At 35.7% G+C, this 13,136-nt stretch overlaps 1 protein-coding gene across 1 annotated transcript in view; it reads right to left on the reverse strand.

Moving 5' to 3' along the window:
• LOC132526515 (disks large homolog 1-like) overlaps positions 1–13,136 on the reverse strand; it is a 1,013,093-nt gene that overhangs the window by 729,750 nt on the left and 270,207 nt on the right. Inside the window, exon 3 of the mRNA XM_060160866.1 lies at positions 11,249–11,394. Coding sequence (XP_060016849.1) covers positions 11,249–11,394 — 146 coding nt within the window. The remainder of the gene's footprint in view (positions 1–11,248; positions 11,395–13,136) is intronic.

Below are 13,136 nucleotides of genomic sequence, written 5' to 3' on the forward strand. Positions count from 1 at the left end.
CCCTCTGCTATATATTGGAAGAGTTTGAGAAGGATAGGTGTTAGCTCTTCTCTAAATGTTTGATAGAATTTGCCTGTGGGAAGCAGCCACATGGCACAGGGAGATCAGCTCAGTGCTTTGTGACCACCTAGAGGCGTGGGATAGGGAGGGTGGGAGGGAGGGAGACGCAAGAGGGAAGAGATATGGGAACATATGTATATGTATAACTGATTCACTTTGTTATAAAGCAGAAACTAATACACCATTGTAAAGCAATTATACTCCAATAAAGATGTAAAAAAAACCAAAACATAAAAAGCATGTGTACTACATCTTCAGAATCAACCTAGGCTAATGTTATTCTAAGCTTTTCTGGTTATGAACTTCATTTTCACTTCATTTCTCAATTACTGTTCTTCATTTAGACCATTTTAGCAACAACTTAACTTGGACTCACTTTCCAAACTTTGACTTTAGAAAGCCGATCCCCACAGGGCAAGATCCTCAGCTGTCCTGGCCCAGGTCACTGAGACCCCAAATAAGAGATGCTTTTCCCCTGTGCCCACTTCTATCTTCAGTGAAATAAACCAGCCAAAACTGTCTCTTTGCCTCACATAGCCCATTAAGGAAGAGCAATGAGACTTATTTCAGAAGCATTTTGATTGGAGTTAGTGTGCGTTCATGTTCTTGTATTTTGGGTATAACTGGCCAATATTTAAATCATCATAGACTGACGACTTCCCAAACAAGGGATTTTAAGATGTATAGAATAGAGTTAAAAGAAACCCCAAATTGCACATGGAGAAACCCAGATTATATTAAATATATTTTGCCTATCCTCATTTTATGTTGAAAAATAAATAAGCTATTAACCACGTGAATTTTTTTCTCATCGTTCTTCCTTATATTGCTGGTATCTGTTCATAAACCAATTAAAAGTCTTGAATTATATGGATTCAATCAAGTAATCTTTTAGATAACCACTGAGTTAATAGCCTAAAGGATTTTTTTAATGAGTTTTCTAGCTGACATATTTGTTGAAAGGATACTAATCATAAACCAAAGTCATTACATGTATATATCAATTCATGGAAAATCTTTATCCCTAAGAAAATCTACATATAGCAAGATCGCGTAAATTGAATCATTTGAATATACAAAAAGCCCGTAATAGTAGACAACAAAGAGATATACAATAGAAAAATGAGAAAAGAATATGAATAAATTCACAGAAGAGCAGATTAAAATACCCAACAAACATATGAAACAATGCTCAAATTCACTAATAGTCTGGAAACAGGAAATTAAGTTAAAAATGAAGCATCACTAAGCTTATTAAACTGGCAAAAATTAAGAAGAGCAGTAACACCTATTGCTGAGATAGATATGAGATAAAATTGTACTGACATGCAGTGTCAGCAGAAATGTGAAAGGTGAAATCAGTCTGGCAACACTTATTTAAATTAAAAAATTGCATACCCTGGAAGCCAGTAATACCACCCCTGAGAATCTATCCTATAGATATAAAAAGCATCAGTAAGTTTGAATGAACATGTAATCATTAGATTGCAGCACTATTCATAGTGGCAGAAAACTGGAAACAGTAAATTCCCATTAAGAGGGGAATGACTGAATTAATTATGATAGACTCAATATGAAATTATTCATCCATGAGAAGAATGAACTAAAGCTATACCAGACAACTTGAAGAAACATTCAAATAATATGAACATTTTTTGAGAAACAATTACTGTGCAAAATTCTGTGTGTATATGTGTGTGCATGCTCCAGTATGGAGATATATATATATATATATACACACACACACACATATATATATATATCCATCTCCAATATACATGTATATAGTTTATATATGAATACACATTATATGAGTGAAGAAAGATTAAACACATTAATCTTTGTACCTTGTGCGTGAGGAGGGTAGAGCTAATGCAGCATAGGAAGGAAACAAGTTAGAAGAAGAGACATGCAAAAATGAAAGTTTTAAAAAAAGAACTTCATTTAGAATAAAAAGCATATATTTGATAATTTATACAAAATGAGGTATATGTCTGGGACTATGCATCTAGAAATTTACTAAAAATAATTTTTAAAAATTCAAAAAGAGAAAATATCAAAGCAATAAGAGGCTACAAAAAATATAGGAGAATAGTTAACTAACTAACCCTGGAATGAGGAAGCACAAAGCAAAGAGAATTTTTTTAAAAAGGTGATAAATTTTATCACATAAAAATTTTAAATATTTTGAATGTCAAAAAGCACTATAAGCAAAATTAACAGTAATCCACAAACTAAAAATATTGCAACAGTTTTGCAAAACCAAAAGAATTCTAACACCACTTAGAAAAATGGACAAAGCATTTGAATAAATCACAAAAGAAATATAAATAGCCAATAATCATAAGAAAGTACAGTTCAGTCTCAATAATAAATAAATAATTTCAACCTAAAGCATTAAGTAACAAATTTTATTTATTAATATGACAAAATACTTTAAATAATTAATGCTACTAAGGGTATTGGTAGATATGCCTTTTCAAACACTGTTGGTAACACCTTTCCACAAAGCACTTTGACAATTTGTCACAAGAGTCCTAAAAATGTCAATATCCTTGGCCTCAGTAGTTTCATTTATAAAATCAACCCTAATGAAATAATTGGAAAAAGCACAAGGGTTTATATACATGGATGGCCATTACACATTGCTCAGAGCAGAAAACTGGAGATAGCCTCAATTCTGAATGGAGAGCTGCTCAAGTAAGTTCCAAACGGTAAAATATAATATAGCCATTAAAATATTTTCAAAAAAATATTTAATGACATGATATGGGTAAATACTATTAGTACAGCATTCAATTTATAAGTCATAAAAACACCCTACATGCTGTTGTCCCAATTTTATGTACATATATTTGCACAGGAAAAAAAGACTGAAGAAGTCAAAATAATTACTTCTAGGTATTGAAATTAAGATGTTTTAATGCTTTTAAGTATTTTATAAATGTCACATAGTTGGCATCTATGAATTAACACATTATTGTCACTGTTAACTTTTTCTTCAAGGAGTCAAGGTAATCGTTAGACTCAGATTCCAAATCAATTCTGAGCAGGATGGAAAGTACATCAGAGGCCTCAATCTTAACAAATCAAAGATCCGGCAATCAAAGTGCCAATGATTAGCACTAGGATTCCATGTACCTTCCAAATCAGCTACACAACCCCAAATTTGACAGACTGTGTGTGTGTGTTACATGCACACACACTACTACCTGCCTTCAAAGTACTGACTGCCACTTAAAAACATCATTGATCAGCCCCTGCCTCTACATTAACCTCAGCTATGAAAGTAAGACATACCTCAAATTCCCTTACTCCTTCGTAACTGTTACCCAACAGTAGTCTCCAAACTTTTGATTCCACAATCCTATGTGTAAAAAACGATTTGAGCGTACAATTCTAATAGCTTTATTAATTTTTTTGAATTTTATTTTATTTATTTTTTATAGAGCAGGTTCTTGTTAGTTATCTATTTTATACATATTAGTGTATATATGTCAATCCCAATCTCCCAGTTCAAAACACCACCACCACTACCTCCAGCCACTTTCCCCCCTTGGTGTCCATATGTTTGTTCTCTACATCTGCATCTCAATTTCTACCCTGCAAACCGGTTCATCTGTATGATTTTTCTAGGTTCCACATAGATGCATTAATATACCATATTTATTTTTCGCTTTCTGACTTACTTCACTCCATGACAGTCTCTAGATCCATCCATCCATTGAAAAAGACCCAATTTCATTCCTTTTTATGACTGAGCAATATCCCATTGTATATATGTACCACATTTTCTTTATTCATTTGTCTGTTGATGGGCATGGAGGTTGCTTCCATGACCTGGCTATTGTAAATAGTGCTGCAATGAACATTGGGGTGCATGTGTCTTTTTGAATTATAGTTTTCTCTGGGTATATGCCCAGTTGTGGGATTGCTGGGTCATATGGTAATTCTATTTTTAGTTTTTTAAGGAACCTCCATACTGTTCTCCATAGTGGCTGTATCAATTTACATTCCCACCAACAGTGCAAGAAGGTTCCCTTTTCTCCACACCTTCTCCAGCATTTGTTGTTTGTAGACTTGGTGATGATGCCCGTTCTAACTGGTGTGAGGTGATACCTCACTGCAGTTTTGATATGCACTTCTCTAATAATTAGTGTTACTGAGCAGTTTTTCATATGCTTCTTGACCATCTGTATATCTTCTTTGGAGAAATGTCTATTTAGATCTTCTGCCCACTTTTGGATTGGGTGGTTTGTTTTTTTGATATTGAGCTGCATGAGCCGCTTGTAAATTCTGGAGATTAATCCTTTGTCCGTTGATTCGTTTGCAAATATTTTCTCCCATTCTGCGGATTGGCTTTTCATCTTGGTTGTAGTTTCCTTTGCTGTGCAAAAGCTTTTAACTTTCATTAGGCCCCATTTGTTTATTTTTGTTTTTATTTCCATTACTCTAGGAGGTGGATAAAAAAGATCTTAGTCTGATTTATGTCAGAGTGTTCTTCCTGTGTATTCCTCTAAGAGATTTATAGTGTCTGGGCTTACATTTAGGTATCTAATCCATTTTGACTTTATATTTGTGTATGGTTTAGGGAGTGTTCTAATTTCATTCTTTTGCATATAGCTGTACAGTTTTCCCAGCAACACTTATTGAAGAGACTGTCTCTTTTCCATTGTATATCCTTGCCTCCTTCGTCATAGATTAGTTGACCATAGGTGTATGGGTTTATCTCTGGGATTTCTAACCTGTTCCATTGATCTATATTTCTGTTTTTGTGCCAGTACCATATTGTCTTGAATACTGTAGCTTTGTAGTATAGTCTGAAGTCACGGAGTCTGATTCCTCCACCTCCGTTTTATTCCCTCAAGACTGCTTTGGCTATTCGGGGTCTTTTGTGTCTCCATACAAATTTTAAGATTTTTTGTTCTAGTTCTGTTAAAAATGCCATTGGTAATTTGATAGGGATTGCATTGTATCTGTAGATTGCTTTGGGTACTATAGTCATTTTCACAATATTGATTCCTCCAATCCAAGAACATGGTATATCTCTCCATCTGTTTGTATCATCTTTAATTTCTTTCATCAGTGTCTTTTGCATACAGGTCTTTTGTCTCCCTAGGTAGGACTATTCCTAGGTATTTTATTCTTTTTGTTGAAATGGTAAATGGGAGTGTTTCCTGAATTTCTCTTTCAGATTTTTCATCATTAGTGTATAGGAATGCACGAGATTTCTCTGCATTAATTTTGTATCCTGCAACTTTAACAAATTCATTGATTAGCTCTAGTAGTTTTCTGGTGGCATCTTTTGCATTCTCTATGAATAGTATCATGTCATCTGCAAAACAGTGATAGTTTCACTTCTTCTTTTCAAATTTGTATATCTTGTATTTCTTTTTCTTCTCTGATTGCTGCGGCAACGACTTCCAAAACTATGTTGAATAACAGTGGTAAGAGTGGACATCCTTGTCTTGTACCTGATCTTAGAGAAAATGCATTCAGTTGTTCACCATTGAGAATGATGTTGGCTGTGGGTTTCTCATATAGGGCCTTTATTATGTTGAGATAGGTTCCCTCTATGCCCACTTTCTGGAGAGTTTTTATCATAAATGGGTGTGGAATTTTGTCAAAAGCTTTTTCTGCATCTATTGAGATGGTCATATGATTTTTCTTCTTCAATTTGTTAATATGGTGTATCACATTGATTGATTTGCATATACTGAAGAATGCTTGCATCCCTGGGATAAATCCCACTTGATCATGGTGTATGATTCTTTTAATGTGTTCTTGGATTCTGTTTGCTAGTATTTTGCTGCGGATTTTTGAATCTATATTCATGAGTGATATAGGTCTGTAATTGTCTTTTTTTGTAGTATCTTTGTCTTGTTTTGGTATCAGTGTGATGGTGGCCTCATAGAACGAGCTTGGGAGTGTTCCTTCCTGTGCAATTTTTTGGAAGGGTGTGAGAAGGATCGGTGTTAGTTATGCTCTAAATGTTTGATAGAATTCACCTGTGAAGCCATCTGGTCCTGGACTTTTCTTTGTTGGAAGAGTTTTAATTACAGTTTCAATTTCATTACTTGTGATTGGTCTGTTTATATTTTCTATTTCTTCCTGGTTCAGTCTTGGAAGGTTATACCTTTCTAAGAATTTGTCCATTTCTTGCAGATTGTCCATTTTATTAGCATAGAGTTGCTTGTAGTAGTCTCAGGATGCTTTGTATTTCTGTGCTGTCTGTTGTAACATCTCCTTTTTCATTTCTAATTTTATTGACTTGAGTCCGCTCCCTCTTTTTCTTGATGAGTCTGGCTAGTGGTTTATCAATTTTGTTTATCTTCTCAAAGAACCAGCTTTTAGTTTTATCGATCTTTGTTATTGTTTTCTTTGTTTCTATTTCATTTATTTCTGCTCTGTTCTTTACGATTTTTCTCCTACTAACTTTGGGTTTTGTTTGTTCTTCTTTCTCTAGTTCCTTTAGGTGTAAAGTCAGATTGTTTATTTGAGATTTTTCTTGCTTCTTGAGGTAGGGTTGTACTGCTAAAAACTTCCCTCTTAGAACTGCTTTTGCTGCATCCCACAGGTTTTGGATCATTGTGTTTTCATTGTCATTTGTCTCTAGGTATTTTTTGATTTCCTCTTTGATTTCTTCAGTGATCTCATTTTTTTTTTTTTTTTTTTGCAGTACACAGCCCTCTCACTGTTGTGGCCTCTCCCGTTGTGGAACACAGGCTCCCGACGCACAGGCTCAGCAGCCATGGTCATATGCATGCTCCGCTGCATATGGGATCTTCCCGGACCAGGGCACGAACCCGTGTCCCCAGCATCGGCAAGTGGACTCTCAACCACTGCGCCACCAGGGAAGCCCTTCAGTGATCTCTTATTTAGTAACGTGTTGTTCAGCCTCCATGTGTTTGTGTTTTTTACGTATTTTTCCCTGTAATTGATTTTTAATCTCATAGAATTGTGGTCAGAAAAGATGCTTGATATGATTTCAATTTTCTTAAATTTACTGAGGCTTGATTTCTGATCCAAAATGTGATCTACCCTGGAGAATGTTCCGTGCACACTTGAGAAGAAAGTGTAATCTGCTGCTTTTGGATGGAATGTCCTATAAATATAAATTAAATCTATCTGGTCTATTGTGTCATTTAAAGCTTGTGTTTCCTTATTAATTTACTGTTTGGATGATCTGTCCATTGGTGAAAGTGGGGTGTTAAATTCCCCACTATTACTGTGTTATTGTCGATTTCCTCTTTTAGAGCTGTTAGCAGTTGCCTTATGTATTGGGGTGCTCCTATGTTGGGTGCCTATATATTTATAATTGTTATATCTTCTTCTTGGATTGATCCCTTGATCATTATGTAGTGTCCTTCCTTGTCTCTTGTATCATTATTTTAAAGTCTATTTTATCTGATATGAGTATTGCTACTGCAGCTTTCTTTTGATTTCCATTTGCATGGATATCTTGTCCATCCCCTCACTTTCAGTCTGTATGTGGCCCTAGGTCTGAAGTTGGTCTCTTGTAGACAGCATATGTATGGGTCTTGTTTTGGTATCTATTCAGCAAGCCTGTGTCTTTTGGTTGGAGCATTTGATCCATTCACGTTTAAGGTAATTATCGATATGTATGCTCCTATTACCATTTTTTAAAATTGTTTTGGGTTTGTTTTTGTAGGTCCTTTTCTTCTCTTGTGTTTCCCACTTAGAGAAGTTCCTGTAGCATTTGTTGTAGAGCTGGTTTGGTGGTGCTGAATTCTCTTAGTTTTTCCTTGTCTGTAAAGCTTTAGATTTCTCCATCGAATCTGAATGAGATCCTTGCCCGGTAGAGTAATCTTGGTTGTAGGTTTTTCTCTTTCATCACTTTAAAAATGTCATGCCACTCCCTTCTGGCTTGTAGAGTTTCTGCTGAGAAATCAGCTGTTAACCTTATGGGAGTTCCCTTACGTTATTTGTCATTTTTCCATTGCTGCTTTCAATACTTTTTCTTTGCCTTTAATTTTTGCCATTTTGATTGCTGTGTGTCTAAGCGTGTTTCTCCTTGGGTTTATCCTGTATGGGACTCTCTGCGCTTCCTGGACTTGGTTGGCTATTTCCTTTCCCATGTTACTGAAGTTTTCAACTCTAATCTCTTTAAATATTTTCTCGGGTCCTTTCTCTTTCTCTTCTCCTTCTGGGACCCCTATAATGCAAATGTTGTTGCGTTTAATGTTGTCCCAGAGGTCTCTCAGACTGTGTTCATTTCTTTTCATTCTTTATTCTGTTCCGTGGCAGTGTATTCCACCATTCTGTCTTCCAAGTCACTTATCCGTTCTTCTCTCTCAGTTATTCTGCTACTTATTCCTTCTAGTGTATTTTTCATTTCAGTTAATCTTTGTTCATCTCTGTTTGTTTGTTCTTTAATTCTTCTAGGTCTTTGCTAAACATTTATTGCATCTTCTCGATGTTTGCCTCCATTCATTTTCTGAGGTCCTGGATCATCTTCACTGTCATTATTCTGAATTCTTTTTCTGGAATGTTGTCTATCTCCACTTCATTTAGTTGTTTTTCTGGGTTTTTGTCATGTTCCTTCATGTGGGACATAGCCCTCTGCCTTTTCATCTCATCTATCTTTCTGTGAATGTGGTTTTTGGTCCACAGGCTGCAGGACTGTAGTTCTTCTTGCTTCTGCTGTCTGCCCTCTGGTGGATGAGGCTATATAAGAGGCTTGTGCCAGTTTCCTGATGGGAGGGATTGATGATGGGTAGAGCTGGCTGTTGCTCTGGTGGGCAGAGCTCAGTAAAAACTTTAATCCACTTGTGTGCTAATGGGTAGGGCTGGGTTCCCTCCCTGTTGGTTGTTTGGCCTGAGGTGACCCAACACTGGATCCTACCCGGGCTCTTTGGTGGGGTTAATGGCGGACTCTGGGATGGCTCACACCAAGGAGTACTCCCCAGAACTTCTACTGCCAGTGTCCTCGTCCTCACTGTGTGACACAGCCACCCCCTGACTCTGCAGGAGACCCTCCAACCCTAGCAGGTAGGTTGGTTCACTCTCCTATGGGGTCACTGCTCCTACCCTTGGGTCTCAATGCACACACTACTTTGTGTGTGCCATCCAACAGTGAAGTCTCTGTTTCCCCCAGTCCTGTCAAAGTCTGTCTCATTGTGGCTTCTCCTTTTTCTTGGGATATGGGGTATCTATTTCAGTGAGTTCCAGTGTCTTCCTGTTGATGATTGTTCAGCAGTTAGGTGTGATTCCAGTGCTCTCGCAAGAGGGAGTAAGGGCTCTTCCTTCTACTCCACCATCTTGCAAGATGTCTCTCTAATAGCCTCATATTTATTTTTAAATATACATGTATTACTGTTATATGTTATAAATAATTAAATATATGTTATAAATTACCTAAATATAAAAGATTATAAAAAAATGTGATAAAAAGCAATATAAATGGGAGTTCTATTATTTTGTTCCTATACCCCAATGAATCGTTTTATTTGCCCCAGTATATATGGCTCTTCTACAGACATCACAGCCTTAGACCATACCCTCCAATCCCACTATCCTTCTCCTTCCCCCATTGCATCAGAAGCATGTTCTGAAATTCAAGAATGCCTTATTTTGTGTTGGTCAAAAAGTGCCTTCAGTTTTTAAGTAAAAATAAAAGACATATTTTTCATTTTTATCAAGAACTTTATTGAATAATGTATTCAACCTTTTGTTCCACTACCTTCTGCCATTTTTCAGGCAACTTCATAATTCCATCTTCCCAAAACTTTTTATCTTTTTCAGCAAAGAAGTGTTCCAGGTGCCTTTTACAGTTTTCCAGAAATCTGAAATTTTTTCCAATAAGAGAATTTTGTAAAGACCGAAATAAATGGAAATTTGAAGGTGCAATGTGTGGTGAATATGGCCGATGAATCAGAACTTCCTAGCCAAGCTGTAAGTTTTTACTTGGTCATCAAAGAAACATGCTGTCTTGCATTACCCTGATGGAAGACTATGCGTTTTCTGTTGACTAATTTCAGACACTTTTCACTGAGCGCTGCTATCAGTTGGTCTAATTGGGAGCAGTACTTGTTGGAATTAATCGTTTGGTTTTCTGGAAGGAGCTCATAGTAGAGGACTCCCTTCCAATCCCACCATATACACAACATCACCTGCTTTAGATGAAGACCAGCCTTTGGTGTGGTTGTTGGTGGTTCATTTTGCTTGCCACACGATCTCTTCCATTCCACATTATTGTACAGTATCCACTTTTCATTGCCCATCACAAGTTGTTTTAAAAACAGAACATTTTCATTACGTTTAAGTAGAGAATAAGTGAAGAGGTTTTTTTCCCTTAATTTATGTGGAACCCAAACATCAAAGCGATGAACATAACCAAGCTGGTACAAAATAATTTTCTACACTTGATTTGGATATTTTGAGTACGTTGGCTATCTCCTGTGTAGTATAACATTGATTGGTCTCAATTTGATCGCTATCAACTACAACTGGTCTACCTGACTGTGGAGCATCATCCAGCGAGAAATATCCAGCACAAAATTTTCAAACTACTTTTGCCATATTTGATCAGTCACAGCCCCTTATCCATACACTGCACAAATGTTTTTTTGCATTTCAGTTGCATTTTTACCTTTCTTGAAATAATAAAGCATAATATGCCAAAAATGTTGCTTTTTTTCTTCCATATTGAATATTAAAATGGCTAAACAAAAATTCACCAATTTTGATAAGTCTTTTTTATAATGCACACTGATATGACAGCTGTCACATACAATCTAACAAAATTGTTTCGAATGAAGTTAAAGACACATAAGTGCTACTAGAGTCATCTTACAGAAAAAACCGAATGAAACTTTTGGCCCACCCAATACTTGAGTCAGCTCAAACTATGACAATACTCATAACATAACTCACTTATATAATATGAAGAATCATGTCCTTCCTATGCCTATTTTATCTTTTGGCAAAATCTGGATTTTCAACTGTAAATATTATATACAGCATGGTATGTAATACTGGTATGCAATATTGGCAGTATGGTATGTAAATAAGTTTTTGTTATTATTGTTCACATTTGTTGAAAATGATTACTACTACTGCAACAACTACCACTACTAACAACTACTACTTCTTTACTGGTATAAATAATTTTGGTATTTACTGGTATAAATAAATATTTAGTACTTTAAAAGTTTCAGTAATATACCTCTACAGACTTTTGAAGGTTATCATGGCATGGAGCAAGAAGGGATGTCTTCTCCCATTTCTGTGCAACTTGATTGGCTTCTTCTATCTTCTGCTCACAACTTTTTTGAGAATTTAGCAATGTCATCTCATAAAATTCTTGAATATCTGTAAAGAAATGCAAGGGAAAAATCAAAATGTCATATATCACCTCACATATAGCTTCTCCACGTACATGTATATGGAAAATTTTACTGATTAAAAAAACTACATAAATATGTATTCAAAGAAAAACAAAAATAGAGGAAATCCTAAAAATTCGCATTTTTACCTGCATTAAAATTCTTATAGCAACTTTATTCAGAACTGCAAAAATTGGAAGAAATCAAAATATCCTTCAATTAGTGAATGGATAAACAAACTGTAGTAAATTCATTGAATGGAATACTATTCAGCAATAAGAATGAATGAGTTATCAAACCATGTAAAAACATGGATGAATCTTAAATATATATTGCTAAGTTTAAAAATGCCAGGCATGTAGCTGGGCTACATAGCGTATGATTACATTTATATAATGTTTGGAAAAAGCAAAACTAAAGAGACAATAAAATGGTCAGTGATTTCTAGAGGCTCTGGGAGAGGAGAGGAGGGTTGAATAGGTAAAGCACAGGGTGATGAAAACTTTCTGTAATAATACTGTAATGGTGGGCACCTAACAAGAAGCATTTGTCAAAACCCAAAGAATTTTACAGCACAAAGAGTAAACCAAATGCATGCAAATTTAAAAAATCATTTAGGAGGTCAGGGAATCCCAAGATGTGCAGACTGTGACAAAAGAATCTAACTATATTACAAATGAATGAAATAACCTCACTGAAGGCAGTAGGAGAAAAAGTTGATAACCTAAAAATGAGTAGAGACTGTAAAACCAAAGACAAAGAAACTACACAAAAGCATTCTAGTCTATACTCTAGTTGGTAAATTTGTTTCTCATGGAATCCAAGTCAACAATTTTGAAGCCACTGTACATATATAACTAGAACTGAAAATTAAATAAATGGATGGTAGATAGTGGGAGGCAGGTTTCTCACTGTTGGAGTAGGAAGTTACAAAAAAGAAAGTGGGTGGGGTGTCGTACTAGACTGAGTCATACGATTTTGGATTAGATTTGAAGACAACATTACAGACTCCTGTTTGGCTTAACAGAGATATGAATAGATACATATAGAAATATTTACAAAAATGCATACACACAGGTTAGTATAAATACATATATTCCCTAACTCTGTCTGCTGAAAGGGCCTACAAGTAATGACTTTGGCCTCTATACAGCCTTCTCCACCAAATGGTAGAGGGTAATGAAAAAGTACAGTTGGTATTAGCTTAGAATTGGGGGTATCTACATGAATTCAAAAGTTGTGGAAGGAAGGAAGAGAGGGAGAGAGGGAGGACAGAAGCCCAGAGATGGAAGCCCTCTCTATTTAAGGCTCATAGAGAAGAAACATCATTGAATAAAGTCAAACCTTTTCACACCCAGGACTGCAGAAAACCTACACATTATTGGGAGTATGTTTCTATGTGATTTGACTACTTGACTATTTGATCACAACTGCAAGCACTTTTTATTTTGCACCGTCCTCCCTCAAATGAAAACATTTTGCCACCTTTAAGGATACATTCTAAATAAATTCCTCACATGCTTGAAGGCATACCCATATTGACCTCCCAGTTATTTTTTAAATAGTCTATAAATTATTATCAAATTTACAGATGAGTGCTTCTCCAACTCTAACATACAAATGAATCTCAATCACCTGGAGATTTTGTTAAAGTGCAAATTATGACTAAACTCAGGAATGGAACCTGGATCTCTGTATTTCTAACAAGCTCCCAGGTGGTGCCGATGG

The sequence above is a fragment of the Lagenorhynchus albirostris genome, chromosome 9, assembly GCF_949774975.1.
Source record: "Lagenorhynchus albirostris chromosome 9, mLagAlb1.1, whole genome shotgun sequence".
NCBI lineage: Eukaryota > Metazoa > Chordata > Mammalia > Artiodactyla > Delphinidae > Lagenorhynchus > Lagenorhynchus albirostris.